Source organism: Cinclus cinclus, chromosome 16 (genome assembly GCF_963662255.1).
Source record: "Cinclus cinclus chromosome 16, bCinCin1.1, whole genome shotgun sequence".
Lineage (NCBI taxonomy): Eukaryota > Metazoa > Chordata > Aves > Passeriformes > Cinclidae > Cinclus > Cinclus cinclus.
The window spans coordinates 11,741,690-11,766,170 of record NC_085061.1 but is presented as its reverse complement, the minus strand read 5'-3'; the positions used below and the strand labels follow the sequence as shown (position 1 = coordinate 11,766,170).

Below are 24,481 nucleotides of genomic sequence, written 5' to 3'. Positions count from 1 at the left end.
AGTATTAGACATTTTTCTTTGAAAGGATTGGTTTAGCCCTGAGAGGCAAGGTGGGTTTTTAGGGACAAATGAGTGCTTTGGCTCATCCCCTTGTGTGTAAGCAGGGAGGGTGAAGGTGCTGCATCCACCCCTGTGGAACCATGGGAGGTTTTATCCAGGGTGTTCTCACTTGGATGAATTCCTGTGGGCCACTCAGGCCATACACCTGGCTAAGCAGAGAGGAGAGCAGCTGCTGTGAGCCCTCCCTGCACTTTAATTGCTAAAAATCCCTGAGTTTGGCACTTCTGACAATGCAGTGCTCGTCCTTCTCTCTGCTTGAGTTCAGGGATTGTCTCACAGTACTGTTCCCCCCGCCAAAGATACAGGATGTTCAGAGCAGGTCTGGGCTTCTGGCAGTCGGGAGAGAGTAATTAAAGTTACATGAGAAGTACTTGGATTTTCATGTCCTGTCTCAGCCAAGCAGGAGACCCAGGATTCCTTCCTTTCTCCTTTATTTCCCCCTCCATTTCTCCTTTTTTTTTTCTCTTTTTTTTTCCTCCTTTTTTTTCTCCTGTCCTTTTTTTTCCCCCCTTTTTCTTCCCCCCCCACTTTTCCTTTCATCTTCGCTGATGGCAGCATATGTGAGGCTCCAGGAGTTCCTGGTGGGAACTGCAGCCCATTTGCTGGGATATTTGGAGGTCTTTATCAGGAATATTCATTCTCCCTCTTTGCCTTCTTTTGATTTGCCCCCAGAGTCTGTGTAAATTAAAGCAGCCCTGAGAGTTGATTTTATCCCCAAGGCAGGACATGGAAGCACCATCCCTGTGAGATACCACCTGATTTGATGATTCTGGCTCCACCAGCTCTTCTTGGGGGGTGCCTGGCTGCTGTGGGCACTGGAAGTCTCCCACCCTCCTTCACCTTCCGAAGAATGTCTTTTTGGAAGCTGGTTCAGCTCTCATCTCTGCCAGAATATGAGGGGAAACTGCTGGCAGGCTCAGGGGGTGCAGGGGGTGTTGCCTGCCCAGCACAGCCCTGAATTCCTTCAGGAATCACACCTAAAATATCCACTGTGGATATTTTGTCCTTCTGAATCCATCTGCTGTGTGGTGGGGATGTGGAACATCCATAAGGATAAAGAAGAGAGGCCTTGAACTTTTTCCTTTTCCTTCAACCTGCTAAACAGGGAATTCACAGCTAGGGAATCCTTCACCTCTGTGGGAAACTTCCACTGCAGGGCTGCCAAGCCTTTGTGTGTGAATTTGAATTTGGAGTTGTCACTGTTGGGCATTGCTGAACTGAGTACAGTGCATCAAAGCAAGGAAACTTTTTGTGCTGTGAGGAGCTCCCATGGCATCACACTATGGGGCTCTGGGGTAGTGTTGGCAGCAAAATCGTTGGGTTCTGGAAGGTGAAAGACCCTGGAGTGTGCAGAAGTCTTGGATACAGGGGATATGGGAGTGGGGATGCCACAAGGATTTCTGATTGTGTTGTTGAGGCACCAAGTGACCTCCCCTCCTTGTCCCCATCTGGTCTATGTCCTTTTCCAGGAGGAATCCCTTGGTCCTGACCCTGTCCCTGGCACAAGGGTGACCAGAGCCCCCTTGGCACGTGTCACCCCCAGCTGTGTTCCTGCTGCCTGTGGCTGTGCTCAGCTCCAGGCAGCCTGGCTGGCTTCAAGCAGTTTAAACCTCTCACTTTCCAGCAGGATTTAAGTCAGCTACTTAAACCACGTCATCCTCTTTCACTCTTTAATGCTCTGTGTTTCAGCTGCTTGGCTCCAAGGAGGGTTTGTAACCAGCCACAGACACACAAAGGAAGCAAAACCTTTATTTTAAGTATTTCTTGCTGGCTAAAAGCAGGACTGTGGCTTCTGTCTCGTGGGTTTAGCTTGGTGTTGAGTTTGGTGGAGTGTTCCTGTTTGGTGTTGTGCCAGTAGGAGTGTGGTGAGAGCTGCTGTGCTCAGGCTTTGGCTAAAACCCTCGGATCTGTGACTTCAGAACTGCTCACGTTTACTGGATGAATGTAAAGCAGTTTGAGCCACCGTGCTGGTGGTTTTCCCAGCTGCTCTGATAAAGTACTGCGTTTAGCCCAGTCAGCAAAATGAAGAAAACGATCCAGGCTGCTCCAACCCTGTCCAGCCTGGCCTTGGACACTGCCAGGGATCCAGGGGCAGCCACAGCTTCTCTGGGCACCCTGTGCCAGGGCCTGCCCACCCTCCCAGGGAACAATTCCTTCCCAATATCCCATCCATCCCTGCCCTCTGGCAGTGGGAAGCCATTCCCTGTGTCCTGTCCCTCCATCCCTTGTCCCCAGTCCCTCTCCAGCTCTCCTGGAGCCCCTTTAGTCCCTGGAAGGGGCTCTGAGGTGTCCCTGGAGCCTTCTCTTCTCCAGGTGAGCACCCCCAGCTCTCCCAGCCTGGCTCCAGAGCAGAGGGGCTCCAACTTCATTGCTGAGTGATGCTTGGTGAGAGGAGCAGTCCAGGGGCTGTGGGGACCAGGCAGGCAGAGCAAATATTCTTGGTTTCTATACTGTGGGTTCTTCTGTGTCTCAGCAGCCACTCACACTCAGCCTGGTGGTCGTGTCTCAACTGGTAGTGGTGATTTTTAAATCTGAACAGCAAATGCAGGCAGGTTTGGATCAGCACAGACACTGCCACGGGTTTGAACTCCTTCACCATGTGGCTTTTGTTGTTTGCATCCATAATATCTGGGTTGGGAAGTTTTCAGAACCATTTTCCCTCATTTCCCCCTGCCCACAGCCCAATTTAAATACGTAAGTGGCTCTTTTGCATAAAGCAGGTACTTCCCTGGCTGCCCTGTCTGTCCTGTCCAAGCACTGGGCTGGGTGAAGTGCCCTGCTGTGGTATTGGCAGGAGGGTCTGAAGCCCTCCATGGTCCTGAGGAGCTGAAAACCACAGAAACTAATTTAGAGTGTGTCATGCTAATCCCTTATTGGCTTTTCAAGTCTGATTAAATGTCACTTGCCTTTCTGTTATCTCTGTACACAGATAACAAATTAAGCGACAGCTTTTGAACTCCAGGCAGCTGCCAGATGCATTAACTGGAACTGACACATCCCTACGAGTTGTTTTTATTAGTCTAAAATACCTTTGTTTAACATACAAGAAACCTGACTCACCCAAGGTGATGAGTGCCATGTGAGTTTAGGAGGTCTGTCTGCCAAAAAAGTGCTCTAGAAAACTGGAGAAGGTGCTTGTGTTGTTGTTAGGACAGTTGTCTTCTCCCATTTGCAGAATCTCAGGTTAGCTTGGACAAGAGCTCTGAGATCATCGGGTCCAACCTGTCACCCATCCCTACTTTGTCACCAGCCCAGAGCACTGAGTGCCACATCCAGGCTTTCCTTGGACATGTCCAGGGATGGGAACTCCAAACCTCTCTGGGCAGCTCCTTCCAATGCCTGACAACCATTTCTGGGAGGAAATTCCTCCTGATGTCCAGCTTGAGCTGACAGGTGGGCAAGGCTGTGCCCTGGGGGGTTTGGGTTTCCTCCAGAGGCACAGTCTGGAATTCAGTGACAGGATCTGAGGGAATGGCAGGAACTGTGCCAGGGGAGGTTTAGGTTGGATTTTAGGAAAAGGTTCTTCCCCAGAGGGTGCCCAGGCTCCCCAGGGAATGGGCACAGCCCCAAGGCTGCCAGAGCTCTGCGGGTGTTTGGGCAGGGATGCACAGAGTGGGGCGTTGTGGTGTCTGTGCCAGGGCTTGGACTGGATGGTCCTTGTGGGTCCTTTCCCACTAAGGATATTCCATGGTTCCTTGGTTTTATGGTCTCAGCCCTGTGGGCTTCTCCATGCCAGTGGAATTTTTGCTGTTTCTCAGGGCATGTGGGATGACTGAAGCACGTGTGCACATGGGTGAACAGCTCAAAGTGTGCTGTGGAAGTGATTTTCCTACAGAAACACATACCTGGCTTTCAGAAAACCAAAAATAACTCAAACCAAGCCCCCAGTGCTGCTGCAGGGTGAGCAGGGCAGCTCTGAGCTCCATAGCTGGGCTGGGGGCTGAGTCTCCTCTGAGACCTGAAGTTTCCTTGTGTGAAAGGAGAGGTTTGGTGATTCACCAGCTCCTTCCCCAAGAACAAACTGAAACCCCAGTGAGTCAAAAGAGTTGCACAAATCCAGCCCTGGAGACTCCCTCCTGTGCATCAGGAGGAGGAGGAGGAGGAGGAGGATGTGTGTGGCAGGGTGAGGGCAGCACTGTGGGCAGCTTTGGAGTGTGGAGCTCACCCTGCAATTCCTCTCACACCTCACCAGCTTCTCCAGGGATTGTTCCTCAGCTGAAGGATGTGGTGCAAAAATAGACAAAAGTGCCTCAAAAGCTCTTAAAATGCAGGAGAAATGTCTGGGTGTCTGAGCTTGAGAAGCATCTGGTGTAAAGGATTTTCTGCTTGTGGCAGACTGGAAGGAAGGAGCCAAAAGCACCTTTTTGAGACACTTTGGGCCCTGTGGTTTTGCCCTGTTTCTCTTTGAAGATGCCAGAGCATCCTCAGGAGGTCTCAGAGTGCCCCTTGCTCCACCTGTGTGCTGCTCCAGCACCCCCATCCCAACCCTGGCCTGCTGAGGTGGTTCCCTCCCCCTCAGGCATTGTCTAATGGGGAAAATGTTTCAATTATACAGCCTAAATTTGTAACATGGAGCGGTTCATTATCACCAAATCCCCTTAATTGGGCCCTTCTACCAGGCAGTTTCCCAGTTAAGGCAGGACCTCTTTAAAACTCATAAAAATAAACAAATCCCTGGCAAAGCAGGCTCATGTTACAGGAGGAGACACTGCCCAAAATGCTGCTTCAAGGCTAAGCAACAGTTTCAACACCAACCAAGTCCTAATTAACCCCTTTGTACTGATTACTTATGTTCCCTTCAAGGAGAACAGATGCAGTTTGGGGTCAGCTCAAGAAACTCACTGTTATTTGCTCAAGTTTTTTTGATAAGGAGAAAGAAGTTGGTTACAAGGTGTTTCTGTGCTGTTTCCTGCAAGGATTCCATAGGTAATGCTGCTTTTTTTGGTTGCAGGTAAAGGACCTAACGAAATACCTGGATCCCAGTGGATTGGGAGTTATCAGCTTTGAAGATTTCCATCGGGGGATCAGAGCCATCAAAAATGGAGGTGAGTTTCCTGATGTGCTGTGAGTGAGGATGGGGACAGACCAAATTTAACACCACGCTTGAGCTGAGAAGCTGCTCAGGGAAAACCACCTGGGTTTGGTTTTCTGAGAATTACTGCTCTGTGCTGGGTGGAGGGGGAGAGGTTGGGGGCATTTAATAAGGGTTGGAAAAGGTGCTACAGCAGTTGTGGTGGTGGTTTCGTGTTTTGTTGTTTATCAGGAAAGTTCCTTCCTATAAAGAAATATCAGTGGGAAATCCCTTCTGCTCTGGTGACTCCCACCTGTGTTTTTGGGGTGTTGTTGATCTGATGGAGTAGCTGCCATGCTGCTGGAGGTGTCTGTGTGCTGCTGGCTGTAACATCTTCCAAACACTGACAGTGAGCATGGAATCAAGTAATGGTTTGGAGGGGGCCTTAACACTCATCCCCTGCCATGGGAAGGAATGCCCTCCACTGGAATGGAAATTACCATGCATTTACTAATTTATTGATGAATTTACCAATGCATTTATAACCTTCACTCCAACTGTTTTGTGGATCAACCTGCTCAGATGGTTTTTAGCAGGCAGCACATTAAACCAGAATTTTGAACTCCCTGACCAGAGTCAGAATGATCAAACAGGCCAGTGCCAGTCCCCACTTGGCTCCTGGGGGCTTCTTGCATGTGCTTCCAGAGCAGTAGCTTGCTGAAACGTGAAGTATCTTTCTGGCTGGTTGCCACCCCTTTGCTGCAGAAAAGGTGTTGTTTTTTCAATTTGGGATTTCTCTCAGTGACAGAGGGTCATTTTGGGCCAGGCATGTTGTTTATGGGCAGGGTGTGAGAAATCTGGGAAGCTCCCTGCTGAGCTGCTGGAGTTCTGAATGTGCAAATGTGAATTACCATCCTTGCACAATAGTCAGCTCTGCTCAGAGATGCTTATCTGGGATTTCAGTCCTGCTCAGTGTGTTCCTGCTGCCACCCTGCACACAGAGTGTGCTGCAAGGATGGGAAAGAACCCTCTTTCCCATACAAACTGTGCTGTTCCAGGAATAAAAACCCCTCAAAGAAAGGCTTTCTCCTGTTCTTCTGTCACTTGTCCATCCCCAGTTCCACCCCCACTTTATTTATGTATTTGCTATGAGGCTGGGGAGCCAGAGAAGCTGTGGCTGCCCCTGGATCCCTGGAAGTGTCCAAGGCCAGGCTGGACAGGGCTCGGAGTAACTGGTATAGTGGAAGGTGTTGGGGTTGGAATGGGATGAGCTTTGAGCTGCCTTCCCACCCAAACCACTCCAGGATTATTTGAGCTCAGGACTGCAGTGTTTTATGGCAGCTCCCAAGTTTCCTGGTGTAGCCTGACCAATTCCCAGCTGCCAGGAAGCAGGAGGAACTGCAGCACACTATTAATTTGTAATAAATTGCCATTGGAGTAGAGCGTTTGTGAAAGCCCAGGCTCGTGTTTCTCCTCAATAATTCATCACTTTGGTATTGTGTTCTATTAATTGAATGGGAAAAGCAGATCCAGGCAAAGCTTTTAGGGTCTTTATTTATTAAATTTGAAAGAGATTGATATGTGTTTATTACAGTGGTTAGGAAGGGCTGAGCTCTTCACATGACATGAAATGGTGATAAAAGAATCCCAGGGCAGGGAGCAGAAGAGGTTCCTTGAGTCTCACAGCTGAGCACTGCTCACAGTGAAGTGATCTGAAGGGTTTGCTGCTGCTCTTGAGACAGTCAATATTGACCATCCCTTTGTAACCAAAGCAGAGGTCATGCTGCTGCCGGGTCCCTTTTAACATGGTTTGTTAATTAGCTGGGCCTATTTTTAGCCAGGGAATGCTCTGTTGGATTTCTTGGTGCTCTGTTATTCTTGGGTCACTCATAGAAGTGAGAGCTGGTGTCAGCTTGGACCTTTTGGTGTCTGTGTTAATGCAGTGTTTATTTCTGAGGATGTTCCACTCTTCTCTCCTTTTCCCCTCTCTGGAGAATTCCCTTAGGAGAACAGCTGGGATTTACCTCTAGCCTGGCAAACTGAAGGTGCAGTTACAAGCCCAGCCCAACTTCCTTCATCAGCTGCATGTCTCACAACTGCTTTCATGTCCACTTGGCCTTTACATGCAGGATGCTGAGCTCCCTGTGCCTGGGGCATGTCCCAGTGCCTGAGGAACAGGCTCATGCAGGTCTCCTGGTGCTTACTGTGCTGCTAGCATAGAGCAAGAACCACTGAAACCTTCACACAAAGCCCCAGTGCCACCTCTCCGCTGCCATGGGCCAGCTCTGGTCTCTGGCCAGGTAATGCTGGCTGTGAGGGGGCAGAGCAAAGTCATTTGGATTTGAGGCTTTAAGGAGAGGTTTTACCACTCCTGGCTGCCTTCTGCCCTCCCCAAAGGAAGGCTGGATGGGAAGGTGTGGTTCTCACGGATGTATTTATGCCTGCAGTGTGGATGGGCAAGGAGTGCTTCCAGAGGGTTTCCCTGCTATGGGAAGTGTTAGCCTGTGGCTGTCAGGTGGCTGAGCTCTGTTCTCAGGCCTGGGGACTATGGGGACAGAGGTGATGCTGGGACAGATTCAGCTCCCCATGGTCTGCTATGTCCCATTCTTTCCTGCTTGTGGCTGCTGGGATCCCCTCATCCTTCCCTGCTCCACAAGGAGTGGCTTGGCTGCTTTTAAAATCCATGTGAACGGTGCCTGAGTGACTGACCAGTCTGCACAGAAGAGGGGGAAATGTGGATCCAACACTGGCAGCGTGTCAGGGGACATAAATAACTCAGTAAAGTGGAATTTTATGGCCTTGGATTGTAAAACTTGAGAAACTGATAATGGAGGGAAGGCAGTAATAAGTATGATGCTTAAAAAAGGTGGGTTTTGAGGCCTGGACTATTCTCAGCCAGAGGAAGACCTGGTGCATCTGGCTACCATCAGTGAGATCCAAGGCAAAAGAAACAGGGAGGGAGCCAGTGTGACTGCTGCAGCCATCATAGTGAGGAGCTCCAACTCGTGAAGGATCTCCTCAGGGAGAAACAGGAACCAGGGATTGCATCCCAGCCCCTTGGAAAACTCAGCCTGGGAGTAAGGAGCCTGTTTGTGTGGCAAGGAGCTGCACTGGGATGGGGTCTGGAATCACAAGCTGAGAGCCTGGACCAAGGAGCAGCCCTGCTCTATGTCCTGGATGCCGGAACAGCTGGAGGGGGAGGTTGGTGGCAAACATGTAGGATGGGCTGGATCAGCCACAGCTGGATGCAGGCACACAACCAGGCCTGTGCTCACGAGATTCCTTCCTTGTCAAGGTATCAAAAACCCTTTAAGCTTCAGACATCTGGTTTTTCTGTAGTGGTCTCTCAGCACTCATCAGGACAAACTGAGCATCTCTGTGCTCACACTGCAGCTCACAAGGATAAGGAACAAGTTGTGTCATTCACACACATCCTTGCAGCTAAAACATCTGTATCATCTGTCTTCCAGGGAAGCAGCCTGCTGGGAAGGGGCTCTGGGAGATGCCCCTGCACACAGGGGGATTGTTGGAGGTGTCAGCCAGTTTAAGGGACCTCTGTGCCAGGCAGAGAAAGGTGCATTCCTGAGCTCCCAGCCTCATCCACCCCTTTTGCCTTGGCTTCTGATCCCTGAACAAAGGAGTCCCTGTGCACTGAGAACAGACAGTGCATCCAGTGAGGGATGGATCTATCCAGGAGCTCAGGGGAGGGCCCGAGGATGGAAATGGTCACATCTCTTTTTATTATTATTATTATTGTTTATTTTTTAATGCTTCAACTAAAAGCCTTTTGGATTTGGGGAGGTGGAAAATCCAGCTTGAGAGCCAACACCCAAACCTGGAAGCGCTAAGAGAATTCCTGTAAGACCTGGGAGACCCCATCTTTGGAGAAGCTGGATCAGGAATCCACTGTGCCAAAGGAAAGATACTCCAGGGGCTGAATAAGAGGCTTGGAGCAGGAGAAGTATCTTCAGCTCCTCAGAGGCACTTCCAAAGGCTGGCTGGAAGGAAAAGTGTGGAGCTGGGAAGCTGGAGCAGACAGGGCAGGCTGCTGAATAGAAAACAGAGGACTGGGCTGGGGGGTTAGGCTGTGGCTCTGTCCTGTGTGGGAGCACCACACCATTCCTAATGGGAACTTGCAGCAGCAGGGATTGCCATGGGGATGAGCCTTTTTGGGGCTGCATCTCTCTGATCCCATGGGCATCCCTGGGAGCATCTCAGGGAGCATTTCCACAGTTTCTTGCATCCATGTCACAGGTTGGTGAACTCCCAGTGTCAGCTGGCAATTTCCTGAGAGTAATCAGGAAAATCATATTCAGCCCTTCTCCAAATGTAGGATGTGAGTGTTGTACCTTAAAGGCTTAGAGCCAGGACCAAAATCAGGTCTGAGGGGTTATCCCACGTGCAGGCTGCATTCCACATTCTTGCTCCCACTGCTGTGGCTCTCGGCGGTTCCTCTGCATCTGACAGTGCTCAGATGCCACCTGGAAACCACTCAGTGTCACTCAGAGCCACTGCTGGGCAGCACGTGGTGGCTGGGTGGGCTGCTGAGAGCCAGGCTGGCTGTCCTGGTGACCTGGATCCTGCTGGTTCCATGGGGGCATTCCAAGGTGATGGATATCCAGTAAGGTAACCCCCATTTGCTTTGTGTGGAAGCTTTTTCCCCCCTCTGTAGGATCTGCATTGCAGATGGCTTTTGCTACGCAAAAGGAAAGCTTCCCTTGCCCAGGGATAATTCCAGACACCAAAGCTTGCATTCTCTTCCTCTCCCAACCCCGTGGTTATTTCTGGGGCTGGCTGTGTGCATCCTCTGCACTCTCTGCCCCACCTGGCTGCTGGAAATGCAGTGGATTTGCAACAGGCCACTGCTGACACCTGAGTACTTGCTCTCAGCGGGGGTGGCCAGGCCCTATTGAATATTCCAGACGTTTGCTTTTTAAAAGGAAAGCCTTGCCCAAGGCTCAGCAGATGGAAGCAGAGCTCGTGTGCACGTTTGACTAAACTCGGTGAGTATCTGGCACCGGTTTGAGCACTTCCTACGTTCCCCTTGGATCTGCTGATCCCTGGATTCGTGCAGCACTGCTGCAGTGGAGACCTTCCCTCTGCTCCTGCCTGTTCCTAACCCTGGGGAAACCATCATCCACAGGGACACAGCTCCTTTTGATGGCTGAAGGTAGGACAGATGCCTCTTTGTGTGCAGCTGGCATGCAGGGAATGGGGGCTGCCGTGAATGGGAAATCAAGATTAATTCATGAGCAAGAATAAAACCCAAATTGCTCTCATTATGTCTTCTGCATTTTTTTTTTTTGCCTTTGCATCTTGCTCTGCTCTGGGAGATCCATGTGGATGTGCTGTACATGCTGCTGGTGAGGATAAGGACTTTAGGAAGATGAGTGTTAATTCTGCCCCTGAAAGGAGTGGAGATTTAAATGGCTCTTTAAAATTTATATGGATACTTGAAAAAATATAATCCCTGTGCTGTTCTTGGGAGCTCAGGGTTCTGTTCATTTCTGTGGTGCAGGAGGATGATTCTAGCTCCAGGATTGTGCTTGTCAAGTTTGGGGTCCACGTGCTTGTCTGTGCCCCCTTCTGCCAGGGACAGGAGCAGCCAAGGCTTTCTTGGAATTAATTTGGATTTTTTCCCTTGAAATAGTGGTGCTTAGAGGATTGTATTGGAAACCACTGGACCTGCCCATAAAAATGTGTGAGGGCTTTACTGGGGTTCTTTAGCCCAGAGAGAAGGAGGCTCAGGGGAAACCTGCTGGCTCTGCACAACTCCCTGACAGGAGGGGACAGCCGGGTAAGGTTTGGGGACAGGGAGCAGAGACAGGATGAGAGGAAATGGCCTCAAGCTGTGCCAGGGGAGGTTCAGGTTGGACACCAGGAGAAATTTCCTCATGGAAAGGGTGGCCAGGCATTGGAGGGGGCTGCCTAGGTGGGTGTTGTAGTGCCCATCACTGGAAGAGTCCAAGGAAAGCCTGGATGTGGCAGTCAGTGCTCTGGGCTGGTGACAAGGTGGGCACCAGGCACGGATTTGACTTGATGATCTCAGAGGTTTTTCCAGACTCAGTGAATCTGGGATTCTGTTGAGTCTGTGTAACTCCATGCTCGCAGGGAATGGGGAATTAGGACTGTGAGGGATGGAGCTGAGCTGCTTTGGGAGTGCTCTCTGGTCACAAGGAGCTGGAGTCTGTCTCCATCCCTCTCCTACAGGAGGGTTGGGTGTATCCAGGGCACAGAGACCCCTCTGTGAGCGGCTGACCCCTGTGTGGAGATGCAAACAGGAGAACTAAGCAGGTGTGAATCCAGCCCATCTGGAGGCTGTTCCAGGGAAGAGTGACACAGGTACAGCCCCAGGGTGGGGCCAGTGAGGTGGGTGCTCCTTTCCTCCAGCACCAGTGTTCTTGGAGAAAAAAAGTCCCTCTTCTTCTCCTAGGAGCCTCAAAATGCTCCTGTGTGTGTGGAGAACTTTCTCTCCAGCTGTGTAGCCCCCAGGATCCAGCAGATCCTGGCTGCAGACCTCTTCCCCATGGCAGTGTGAGCAGGGAAGCTCGGATGAGCAGGGGTCATTTTGTGTTCCCCTTGGAAGCTGGAGCAATTGCTGGGAGAGAGGAGCCGTGGAGCAGCTGGGAGTGGAACTGCAGATCACACTGTTCTCGAGCTCCCTTAAGTAGTCACTGTTTCTGCTATAATACAGACATCGAATAATTTAGGTTGGAAAAATCCTTTAGAAACATTGAATCCACCCATTAATGCACATAATAACAGTATACTCAATAGCAATATGCTATAGCAATGTAGCAATAACAATATACTCAATATAATACTCGATCTAATAACATCAGATGCTGATGGGGGGGGGCACTTGTGGCTCAGCTGAGCAGTTTTTTCACATACATTTCTCTTTTGATTTCCATAAACACTTGTTTGTGTTGAGTTGATCAATGTGACAGCTGGGTGAAGAGTGACACGGGGGGAGAGGCTGCTCTGCTCCGGGTGCTCCATGGCTGAGAGGGAGCTGTGCTTCCCAAAAGCAGCCTGGCAGATGACATACTGCATTGACCTACTTTTGGGAGAGGCACTGAAGTGTTGGGAGAGCTGTGTCCATAGGCAGCTCTGGGATGAGAACAGCAAGGAATCGCTCAAACGCGCTGCTGGAAAACTGCTGTGAGGGCTGCAGGGCCCTGGGGGGCCAGGGAATGGGAGATTGGCATGGGAATCTCTGCCCTTCTGAGAATTCCTTCTTTAGGAATCTCCCCCTTTATGAATTCCTGCTTTGGAGCATATGCCTGAGAAATCTGGCTGTGTCCAGTCACCGTCGTGGAGTGTAACAAGTCTTAAATGCACCCTGAGTCCAAGGGAATTCTGGTTTAAAGCTGGGATCAAATCCCCATGGAATCATTGTTGGTTCAGCATTCCTTGGGAGCATTGCTGTGTAGCCAGGTTGCCTGGAAATCAGAGTTAATTCCAGAATGCAGAAACTTCTATGTATCCTCAAGTGAAAGAAACCTTTGGTGGCTTTTTGACCCACAGATCCTAACCCAACCTGATAAAGACAAATCTGATGCCCAAAATAAAGGATTTTTTTTCTGGGAAAGGAAGATAAAACCCACTGCAGGGACTACCTGTTTTCCCAGGAGGATGAAAATAGGGAGCAGTGCTTTATTGGAGCTTTGGAGCAATTCTTAGCATGCTCTTCTATGGAGATGATGACTAAAGAGAAAACAGAGGCTGGTTCTGTTAAATAACATTTCTCCTCTTCCATCTGCTGCCTGTTTCTCCATTGCAGGATTCCCTTTCTGGGCTGTACTGTTTTCCTCCACATCTGGTGCTGGGAATGCTTTTGGGAGCCAGGCTTCTGCGGTTTGGGGAGTGCGTGGGATGAGGCTGGGCTGGGCTGAGCTGGGCTGGGCTGGTGGCTCCACGTGGGTGTGGGAGGTGTTTCTGTCTTGTTTCCTGCCCCTTCTGCTGTCTCAGGTTTGGATGTTATTCCAGAGTGAGGAATGTCAGTGCTTGGATCAGCCTGGAAAGGTGGGGAATGTGTCCTTCCTCCTGAGCAGGACACCTGGACAGGGATCAGGAGATGCCTGCCCCAGCTTGGGTGAAGCAAAGTGGAGCCCAGTGCCCTGCAGAGCTGCCAGCTCGTTTCTCCTGAGGAATCCAGTCAATCCGGAGTTATTAACAAAGGGATAATTACTCACCCAGGACTTCTGCTGCTCCTCCCTGCCCAGCTGTGTCACAGCCGGGGGTTTGGTGACTACACTGGGTGACCTGGCACCCCTGTGACACTCTGGCAGGTTGATGGTGGCAAAAGCTTTTTTCTCCAGAGCTTTTCTTTGGACAGGAGAGGCTGTGTGTCATGTGGATTTCCTGGGAAATCAGTGCTGATTGTGAAGCAGCTGGGTGGGTGAGCAGCAGGTGGAATGGTTCCAGTGGGCATCCACACATTGGAGAAAAACAGTTTTCCCAATTCTCTGGTGTTCTGGCTGAGCACAGCTCACATTATCTCGCTCCTATTCTGCCTGTCCCAGGCTGGTTCATGTGACCCTCAATGTCTTTCTCCTTCATGATTGTCGTTTCCAAGTTCTTACAGTCCAAACTGCTCCTGTAAATTACTGGGCAGTTTATTCCTCCATAGAATAGGAAGGACTTCTGCTAACAAGGCAATAGGAATTTTTATTGATATAGTCAATAATTAATAGAGAGTTCAGCCGAGATGATGTGACAGCTTCTAATCAAAACACCCCTGAGGGGGAACTGGGCAATGGCTTCTTTGGACCTCATTTCTGTGTTTGGAATTGATGATCTTGGAGGTCTTCTCCAACCTGAACAATTCTGTTTGTCACCTCTCAGCTCCTTGGTTCCCTTCCTCATACTCTGGATTGAAAAGTCCAATTTCTCCCTGTGCTCCTTTCCCTGCAGGGGAGTGGTCAGCCACAAATAATGGCTGGAAAAAGAATCAAAACCCAATTTTATAGGATCCCCCTCCATGATTTTGTTTTATTTTGGGTGATGTTTCCTATTCAGAAATTGGAGCAAAAGCACTTCAAAGAATGCATCTCCCCTCTCCTTCAGTGAGAAGTGGGACAAGGTTTGACTCTGTTTCTGAGGGATTTTCTGGCAATGTTGGAGTTAGGGGGAGAAGCAAGGAAGGAGATTCAAACATGCCTTCAGTAGCATTTTTCTGTTGCTCTGCATAGCTTTTAAGGGAATTTGGAGGACTGGGACTCCAAAGTGCTCTACTGTGGCCAAGCAGCAGGAGGGCACTGGGGTTGCTTGACCCTCCCTGTAACACACAGGACATCTTTGAGCAGCACAATCATCATTTCCAAGAGATGGCTGAGAACTGTGGAACACCACCGTGAGGAGAATTTTTCCTGCAGGTGTACTTTACAGTGCCTTTCTTACCTATTTCCTGTCCCCAGTTTCCCCCAAACCCAGGCTGGGTTCTGGTCAGGACCTAGAGGGCAAGTGTGAGATCAGAGGCTTTCTCATTGGTGGTTTTGCAGCTCTTTTGTTGAGGTTGAAGCCTAGGCTGGAGCAGGGGGTGTCTGTATTCCCTGCTCAGGCTCACAGCTCTCCTGTCATTCATGTGTTTTCCAGAGGCAGGTGGGTAGTTCTGATCCAAACCACTTCCCAGGGCTCAGTCACAGCTTTGGAGAGGCTTGGCTTTAGTTGTGGTCAGTTTTTGGTGTGGCTAGTGGAGGGCAGAAATGGCAAGTGAGACCTGACTGACAAATACTAATGTCTGCATGGTGATGGAAGTGCTGTAGATATTGAAAGTGTTCCCTTTAATCCTTGCGGGTCTGGAAGCTGTGCCTGGACCCACACAGGCATTGCTGTGATAATGAAATTCAGCCGTGCTTGGAGGTAAGAACATCATGAGCATTTCCTAGGCCTGGGGTTGGAAACTCTGAGCTGGGGAGGATTGAACTGGTTTTAACTCCTACTCTAGTTTTTCCATGTGGGAGCTTTGAGCTGAAAGGCTGAAGCCTTCAGGTTGGGATGGTGGCATCCAGTCAGTCCCAGCCTGTGGAACTGCCTGTTTTCTGCCTCTGTTATTTGGGGTGTCACAACCTCTGGTCCATTTGAGCTCCTGAGTCAGGGTTCTCTTTAATTTTATTTTGCTTGTGGGACAATATTATCTAAAAGGTGCCGCTCATCCTCTGTGAGCTCCCAGGTGTGGAGCATCTCAAGGAGTTTCTGCTTCAGGGTTCTCACGCCCTTGACAGGATGGGTGTCCCCAAGGTTGTGTCTGCACTGATGTGCTCCTGGAAGCTGACTTGGGATGTTCTGCTGGTTCTTTGTTCCATGAGCTCCTTCAAGAGGTCCTGCCTCAGTCTCTCCACAGAGCAGGGAGTTTAGGGACATGGGGTAGTGGTGAGCTTTGCAGTGCTCGGTTAATGGTTGGACTCAATGGTCTTGGAGCTTTTCCAGCCTAATGATTCTATGATCTCTGTCTAGAAAATCCAGCTTAGTTTCCAGAAGTGTAGAGATTTGGAAGTAGGAGTGAAGGTGCTGGAAAACATCAGGTCTCCTCACCAGTAGCAAGTGCTATTTTGAAGGCTCAGTCTCTCTATCAGAAAGAGGCTCTGAGCCATTTTCTGGTGGCCATGGCCAGCACCTGGTTTTCCACACCTCCAGCAGTGAGCCTTTGTTCCCAGCTGGCACAAGCCTGTAGGAATCTGAACTGGTCTTGGTGACTGGCAGGCATGGAAAAGACCACTCAGATTGCTGGGAATTAAAAATGAGATCCCAGGTATTAAACTCAGCACCAAATTCCAGGTGTTAGTGAAAGTCAGCACAAATTCCAGGTGTCAGTGGTGGCCTCCTGGTCCATCTCTGGGGCAGAGGCAGTATTGCTCACCAGGCCACTGAGATGAAGGGAAGGCAGCTGGATTTGTGCTTCCAAAGAGCTTGGATGCCATGAATTGAATTCCTTTCTGATGGCTTTCCATGGTGTGTCTGAAGGAGGCTTCAGGGCCTGTGCCATAGGAAGAGGATCCAGAGGAATGTATGATGAGCACCAGTCCGTGAGCAGTGATGCCCAGGAAATGAGGGACTGTGAAGAGCATTAACCAGGATTGTGTAAGCAACCTTAATTTTGCCACTGCCTCCCTGGGAGCCTGGGCTGCCACTTGTTCCATCCCCTGTGGCATTTTGGGTTGGGAAATGATAGTTTTCAGTAAGTGCTCCTGTTCCTTTGGCCCATCTCTGGGGGTAGATGAGCTATGGGGAAAGCAGAGAGCAGAAAGCTGCTCTTTTGTGGGAGCATCAGATTATAAATGTACTCCTGGGCCACTGTGGGGAAGGAAAACGTGGGTGAGTGGGATTTGGGCTGGCTTTATCCCACAGGGATCACACCACATGGGCGCTTAAGCACGAGACCCTGAGCTGCCTCTGGAAATACAGGATGGTGGCTTCCCCTGTGCAGGATCCTCCTAAATTCTTGCAACTTTTAAATACTTGGCTGTGTGTCTCTTGTTTTCCAGCAGCATTCCCAGTAAAGCAGCTGGGTTTTTGTTGTTTGTTCTCCCTTAAGCCACCCAGAACTTCGTTCTGCTCATTTTTGGGGTCTGTTTCCTTCTGTGCCGTTCAGGCCAGTTCTAAGTCTTATTCCCACACTGAATAATGCACGTCTGTGAGCTCACATAATCCATCCTGTTGGAATCGTTGGGAGCTGGAGGCTCTGTGGCCTGCAGCAGTGTGTACAGTGTGTTGGCAGATGACTTAAATGCTCCTGAAAGGCTTTTTTTCTAGGTCACTCCTATATGAAGCCGATAAAACTGGCTCTGTGTGACCCATGTGCCACTGCTGTACCCACAGCCCTTCACTCAAGGTGCCTTTCCACAGAAATCCTGCCTTCTGGAAGCAGTTTTTAGAATCTATTTCAGGAACTTTATCTCAGAACTGCTGTTCCTGAGGGTTCCTGGAAGAGCCCAGGTGACTCTGGCATACCTGAGATCTCTGAAGCTCAACAAGATATGGGAAGAGGTCTCATCCACCCCCATGGAGAGTCCATGGAATTATTTAGGTTGGGAAAGCCCTCTGAGATCATTGATTCCCCCAGCACTGCCAGGCCACCGCTAACCCATGTCCTCAAGAGCCACATCCACATGGCTTTTAAATGTTGGCTTCCTGGGACAGGAGGAGAGGAAACGGCCTCAAGTTGTGCCAGGGAAGGTTACAGTTGGTTATTAGGAATACTCCTTCATGGGAAGGGTGGTCAAGCACTGGCACAGCTGCCCAGGGCAGTGGTGGAGTCCCCATCCCTGCAGGAATTTAAAAGCCATGTGGATGTGGCACTTGGGGACGTGGGTTAGAGGTGCCCTTGGCATTACTGGGGGAATGGTTGGACTTGATGACTTCAGAGTCTTTTACAACCAGAATGATTCCATGATTCTGTGATGGTGTAGCAGTAAAACTGCCTGGAAGGTCTCTCAGAGCCTGATTTTTACCTTTAACATTTTTGGATGTTTATGGATGTGACTGGACTAGCAGTGGGAGTGATGGATAGAGCTGGAAGAGCGGGCATGGACACTTGGAGGATAGAATGAAGTCCCTGATGCCACCCCCAGCCCTGGGCAAAAGCTTGGATTTGAGCAGAATAGGACAGAGGTGACTCCAAGTGTTGTTGTGACCATATCAGCTCTCATTGAGGAAGAAGGAAAGAGGAATCAGGGATGGGTGTAAGCAAGGAAAGGCTGCTTTGTGCTGTGAGGGGCAAGCAGAAGGGCATGTGAAGCAGGGCAGGGGTCAGCTGGGACTTGACTTTGATGTCCGGGGAGGGGGGAGAGAACAGAGGGAACATGAAGGTCCAAGCTCAGCCTGTGCCATGGATTGGGGCTGTTCAGTGCTGCTGCTGGTGGCCCACAGCCATTCCTGGCTCTGTTCCTGGTATGGGGGGAGCAAACCCCTCCAGCTGTCATCACGTGGCTCCCTTCTGCACCTGGGGACAGTGCTCTCCACATGGGGAATGCCACTCACACCAAAGGTTTTCAGTTTTTAGGCTCTCAGGGTTTTTTTTCTCTTTTGGCCAGGAATTTGCAGGCTTAATGCAGGCTATTGTGCTGGCAGACTTGCAGGCAGGCTCTCCATGGCAACTCTCCTTATACACAAAGCACCATATGGCTTTTTTTGGAGGGGGAGGGAATGAATCCAGCAGAAAAGTCAACCTTTGTTTGTGGTGCTGTTTGTCTTTGCTCTCTGTGATGGGTGGGGAGGTGGAAACGTGGAATGCTGGCTCCTGGGCCTGTCCTTCGCCATGCCTCCACGAGGGCGCAGGTGACCTCTCAGATGGCCTTTTCTGGATTTTTACTCTGGAATTTGCTGTGAAAATAAACCCATTGTACACAGAGACCCTCTCTCTGGGCTGGGCTCTCTGCACACAGATGGAGCAACAAGGATCCCGTTCATCCCCGCCATGTTCATTCCCCAAAGGCCTGGGAAGGCTCCAGAGCCCCTGGTTTGGGCAGGAGACAGGTGATGGATGGCAGGAGCTGCCTATGCCTGTGCTCTGCCCACGCTTTATACCCCTGATTCCAAAGGGAAGCTTTGACTTGACTGCAAATCCTCCCTTTTCAAGCATCTCTGGAAGGAATAAGAATAAATATCTTTATCTGAGTCTGTAGAAGAGTAGGAAGTGTTTGTGTGTCTGCTGGGGGGGGGGGGGGGGGGGGGGGGGAGGAGAAAAAAATTATGTGGGAATAAGGAGAAGGGAGAAGCCTGTGCCTTTGGAATGTGGTTCCAGGGGTTGCTCTGGGGTGCCAGCAGGATCACTGGAAGTGGCCTGGAGCTGACCACTGCCTGGGTTTGCTGGCTGGGAGGAGAGGTGGCTGTCTGTCCCCTCTGGGTGGTGTGACACAAGTTGCCTTTCAGGAACACTGGTTTTGCCCCCAGATGTGACACCCACTGAAGTGAGCAGTCACTGTCCCCATCCCCTCCCTGCTGTCAGCCAGGAGGCTCAAATCCCAGAATTGAACCAAGTATAATTAATAGGAAAACTCCTTCTTGTAGCTCAGGCTCACGAGTGGAGCTGTATAGGTGAGGTCAGAGGGACATTTGAGGAGAGGGACAATGCTATCTTCAGATTATAGAATCATTAAGGTTGGAAAATACCTCCAAGGTCATCAAGATCCTCCCCTGCTACCCAAATAATCAGAGCAGGAGGTGGCCTTGCCCTGAGGGGGTGCCCAGGCAGCATTTCCAGGTGTATCCCAGAACCCTGCTCTGGCTTAGGAGCTGGAAGAGAGCTCAGGGCAGCACCACTGCAGGTGCCATAGTGGGACAAAAGTGGGATATTGAAGTCCTAGGCTGTGAGCAAGAGCACCTTCCCCCTGCTGCAGCCCTGACCCTGTCTGGTCAGGCACTGGGTCTGGTGTTGGAAAAGCAATTTGGGTCATTCCTGAGGTGGATTCACAGCCTAACTCCTGGGAGCCCCAGGCCCAGGTGAGGGGAGGGATCATTTATTGGTGCCCTCTGTTCAACTTCTCCCACCCCAGGGAACCCCTCTGGTTGGTGGCTGCAGTGTCTCCTGGTGGATCCAGTATTTCCTGGTGGCTCTGGTATTTCCTGGGTGCCCACCTGTGTCTGCATTTAATGGCCAGCTGAGAGGACCTGGGGATGGTGTTCAGGTGGGAGGTGTTGCTGCAGGCCTGAGTCCTCAGGTCATCCTGTGCCCTAATCAGAGATTCTCAGAATGCTTTGAATTGGGAGAGACCATAAAGCTCATCCCATTCCATGGCCAGGGTCACCTTCCACTGTCCCAGACTGCTCCAAGCCCCAATGTCCAACCTGGCCTTGGACACTGCCAGGGATCCAGGGGTAGCCACAGCTTCTCTGGGCACCCTGTGCCAGGGCCTGCCCACCCTCCCAGGGAACATTTCCTTCCTGATACCCCATCTAACCCTGCCCTCTGGCACTGGGAAGCCATTCCCTGTGTCCTGTCATACCAGCCTCTTGTCCTAGGTCTCTCCAGCTCTCCTGGAGCCCCTTTGGGCTTTGAGGTTTCTCTGGTTCCTTCTCTTCTCCAAATTGAGCACCCCCAGTGCCTTGACCAACCTCTAATCCCTTGACCTTTTACCAGATGTATGAAATGATCACAAGGTGATTCCTTAATGAAAAATAGCCTTTCTCCATACCTGTAGCGGGCCCCAAGGCGGGAGCTCCACCAGTGCCTCTGGATGAGGCTGTCACTGTCCCATCTGCAGCAGGACAGACGTGTGCCCCTTTGGAGGCCTGGGCCGGGGCTCTGATGGGCACAGAAAGGTGTCCCCTGTCCCTCCCCAAATCTCTGTGCATTCCCTGGGAGCATGGCCGGGTGCCTCCTCCTGCTCCTCCGGGCCGGTCCCTCGGCAGCAACCAGGCCTGGTGCGGCAGCCATGGCAGCTCTGAGGCGTGTGGGCTTGAGCCTGCTGTTTATTTTGGGATTGCAGCGCTGCTCCTGATTCGGTGCCTCCAGCTCGGGATCTAGGCCATGTGCCGGATCGGGCATTCGCTCTTGCTTGAGGGAGCACAGGGAATTCTCACTCCCTTCCTTGCTGGAAGGGCCGGGAGCGCTGCTGCAGCTGGAGGGTTTTGGGATGGGAGGAGGAATTCATTTTGAGGATCTCTTGCTGCAAACCTCCTGTTTTTTCCACCGATGCTCCTGATGTGTGTGGCCACGGGAGGAGCAGGCGCCGAGGAGCTGCAGCCTGCCTGCCTTCCCCTGCCTTCCCCTGCCTTCCCCTGCCTTCCCCTGCCTTCCCCTGCCTTCCTCTGCCTTCCCCTGCCTTCCTCTGCCTTCCCCTGCCTTCCTTTGCCTTCCCCTGCCTTCCTTTGCCTTCCCCTGCCTTCCTTTGCCTTCCTCTGCCTTCCCCTGCCTTCCTTTGCCTTCCCCTGCCTTCCCCTTCCTTCCCCTGCCTTCCCCGCCACCGTTCCCATGGCACTTGGCTGTCACACACACATCCCCTGCATTCCCTGCCCACAGCGGGATTAAAGCCTTCTGGGAGATGAATGAGAGGATGCAGGGAACAGAGATAGCAGAAGAAGCCGGGGAAAGGAATGGAGGGCATGGAGGGGTAGGGATGATGGAGCAGCAAGGGACCCTGTAGGATCTGTGGCAGGGAGAAGCTGCAGCCATTGCCTTCCAGCCCCGGGAGCAGAGGCCCTTCCTGAGGGCTGGAGGCACCGGTGCGTGCTCACAGAAGTTCTGTGCCACCATTGTCATGTCTCCCAAACCCACCCGTGGCTTGAGGGTGCAGATTTCCCTCTCAGTGATTGTGTTTCTTTCCCCCTGCAGACCCTGACAGCCAGCTGTATGATATGGGATATACCCCCGAGGAGGAAGCCCCGGCCTGTCCTGATGAGTTTGATGACTTCGTCACGTTTGAGGCAAGTATGAGCTCTGTTCCTTCCCATAAATGTTGGCTGCACGTGGAGTGGGATTTGGGCATGGAGGAGAGGGGAGTTTGCTGTGACTGAGCTCAGGGATGCTTAACATATAAAGACAAATTCAGTCTCTGGCTGGTGGGCTCAGAGAACCTGCACCAAACATTTGGTGATATTTAAGTTAAAATTGGTGTTGGTAAAACTGAAAGAGCAGAGCACAGTGCTCTGGGTGGATAGGGAGCCCCTTTCTGTGGTGACACACTGGTGACGTGGGAAGGGGACCTGCTGCTCATGGGTTTGTCTTCCTGCTGGAGTTTCTGAGCCTGGAAAACATGAGCTTGGTTTTGAGATGTACCAGCCAGGAGCCTACCTGAGAGGCACAGCAGAGCAGTGGGATGTTGACATTTGTTGCTGTTTGGCCAGTAAAAGGCAGAGCAGAGGACAAAAAGGACAAAAATCTACATTTTCTCTATGTTCTTGGGCTTGATGAAGGCTGTTTCTCTGATTTGGGTTGTTTTCCTCTAGTTAAATCCTCCATGCCTTGGTTCCCTCCTGCATTCCTTACCACAGGAGCACATTGCAGCAGTGATCCTGCTGTTCCCAGCTGGAGAGACCTCTTGTCTGTGTCTGGGGGTCTTGGGCTTGGTTCGGAAAGCTTCACCCATTCCTGCTCTGTGCCTTCCAGCCTGGAGCAGGAGGTGCTGCAGGTGCCTTGGGAGCAAAAGGATGTCTGGGTCCCTGTCCCACATGAAGACTGATTCACTTCCCTCTGCTTTTTCTTCTCCAAACTTCCCTCTTCAGGGTTGTGACACCTGTGTCTTGGTAGCATGGATGTTTTTGGGGTTGTCCTGTGCAGGACCAGGAGTTGGGCTCTGGTCCTTGTGGACTACTTCCCCCTCAGGATATTTATGAATCTCTGTGATTTTTATCACATTACTTGTTGCTGGCAACGAGACTCCTGACTGGCTTTGTATTTGCATGAAAATATATTTATTTATATCTGTGTGTATTTTTGCTTGGCATAGTCTGTAAGTACATCATTTTGGCCTTGTGATTTCTTGATAAAAGGTTAATGATAGCTTGGATGTTGGGCAGCTGGTCCTAAAATCATGGAATGATTTGGGTTGAAGGGACCTTAAAGCTCATCCAGTGCCAACCCCTGCCTTGGGCAGGGACACCTCCTACTCTACCACACCACTCCAAGCCCCATCCAACCTGGCCTTGGACGCTTCCAGGAATAGGGCAGCCACAGCTTCTCCGGGCAAGGTTGAATATTGGTTATTTTCCTTTTTAAAAGGTAGTTACAAGCCCCAGGAAGAGCTGAGGAGAAGTGGGACAGGAAGGCAGGCAGGGACATGAATTTCCATGGTTTTTAATTGGTGCAGGGTCACAGATGTGCGTTTTAATGCTGGACTGAGCAGTGTGAAAGCTGTGACAGGCAAAGGCTTTCGCTTTTTGCTCCTCAGACCTGTGTTGAGGGACCATCTTGCCTGAGATTCCGAGTGAGGATGTTTTCCAAGGGCTAATTTAACATAGATTAGCTCTGTCAGCGCTGGGAGCTATTCTGGGCAGCAATACCAACAAGGCAGGTGTGTGCCCCACTGGGATGAAATGCGTCTGCTGCTGGGCCAGCCTTTCCTTGAAAAGACAAGGTGACCCAAAGGAAAAAGGTGATGAGTCCTGAAAGCTTTTCCAAAAGATCTAAATGGATTTTTATACTGAATTCAGTGTAGTCGTCTAAAGGACAGCTCTACGTTTAACATGCCGGGGAAGAATTATCCTTGTTGTCTTGGATACAGGATTCGAAATAATTTCCAGCCTGCTAGGATTTCGTAGAGGTTCAGCAAATGAGAACATGCTCGAGAAATACCACTCAGCCTTGGGAGTGTAAAAATAAACTGCAGTCTTGGGGCAAGGGGGTTTTTGTTCTCTTCTGGCTGAGCCACGAGCTTCCAACGTGCTTTTTATCCCACACGTCCTGGAAAGCTGGAGCTGGCCCAGGGAGGGAGAAGCTGTGGTACAAAGCATCCTGCTGGGAGCAGCAAAGGCGTGTTCCTCACAGGAGCACTGGGAAAAGAGCTCCAGCGACCCTTCTTCCTTAGGTGCAGCAGGAACAAGGCAGAGAACAGAAAGAAACAGCCATTCCCGGTATCTGTATTCCATCTTGCTTGGATTCTCCAGAAAGGGGGGGGGGGGGGGGGGGGGGGGGGGGGTGCAGGCAGAAATCACCTTTCAAAGTGAAGGTATCACCTTTCCTCAGAGTGGGCTTCTCACTGCACCAAGCAGCAGCTTGGGCTCTGGGATATCCCCATGTCAGGCCTGGGAAAATGCTGCACCAGGACACACAGCTAAACACACCCCAAAACACAACTGGGACACCTCAGGCACCTGGTGAGCCCCTCTGGCTGTGGCAGGGCCATGGGCTGAAGTGGCACAGCTGGGATTTCTCCTCCCCTGTCACATCAGAGCAGAAGGATTTGCTGCATTTGCAGAAGTGCTGGGAGCAGCTGTGGTTACTGGAGTGGACCACTGGCTGTTGCCCCTCTTAAACAGCCCAAAATCCCAGTGGCTGGAGAGCTTAGCTCTTCCAGGTGCTGGGGTCTGACAGGGAGCTTTTTTCCTCAGTGTTTCTCCAGACAAGTGTAAAAAAGTGCTTTAAGCAGTCTCCAGAAAAATATCTTCTCTTTGTTAATAAGGTTGCTCTGCTTGATGACTCATGTCCTCTTCTGGTGACCGTCATCAGGAGAGCTCAGCATCCATGGAAAACCCTGAGAGCCCAGAACTGGGGACTTTCACCCAGTATTTGCTCTCCAGAGAAAACCACAAACACCTGCTTCCTCCAGGAAAAGACTTTTGAAGGGGACAAAGTGTGAACTCAGGAATTTGTGATGTTGGATACTCCCCCAGTTCAGCCACTGGTGTGCCTCTGGATGTGCCATGGAACTCCTGGCTCCTGTTGCACCATTCCAGGAGTGTCCAGCAGACAGGGCTGTCTGTTAAGGTGCTTCCAAAGGGGATTTCTGCTCCCATGGCTCCACTGAGACA

General features: G+C 50.9%; 1 protein-coding gene across 2 annotated transcripts in view; it reads left to right on the top strand.

The window, feature by feature from the left end:
• Window positions 1-24,481, top strand: part of RAB11FIP3 (RAB11 family interacting protein 3) — a 72,836-nt gene that overhangs the window by 15,128 nt on the left and 33,227 nt on the right. The window contains exons 2-3 of one of the 2 annotated variants that reach the window (XM_062503618.1): window positions 5,012-5,105; window positions 21,348-21,439. In XM_062503618.1, coding sequence (XP_062359602.1) covers window positions 5,012-5,105; window positions 21,348-21,439 — 186 coding nt within the window. Of the gene's footprint in view, window positions 1-5,011; window positions 5,106-21,347; window positions 21,455-24,481 lie in introns of both variants that reach the window. The other variant, XM_062503617.1, reaches the window with a different exon arrangement.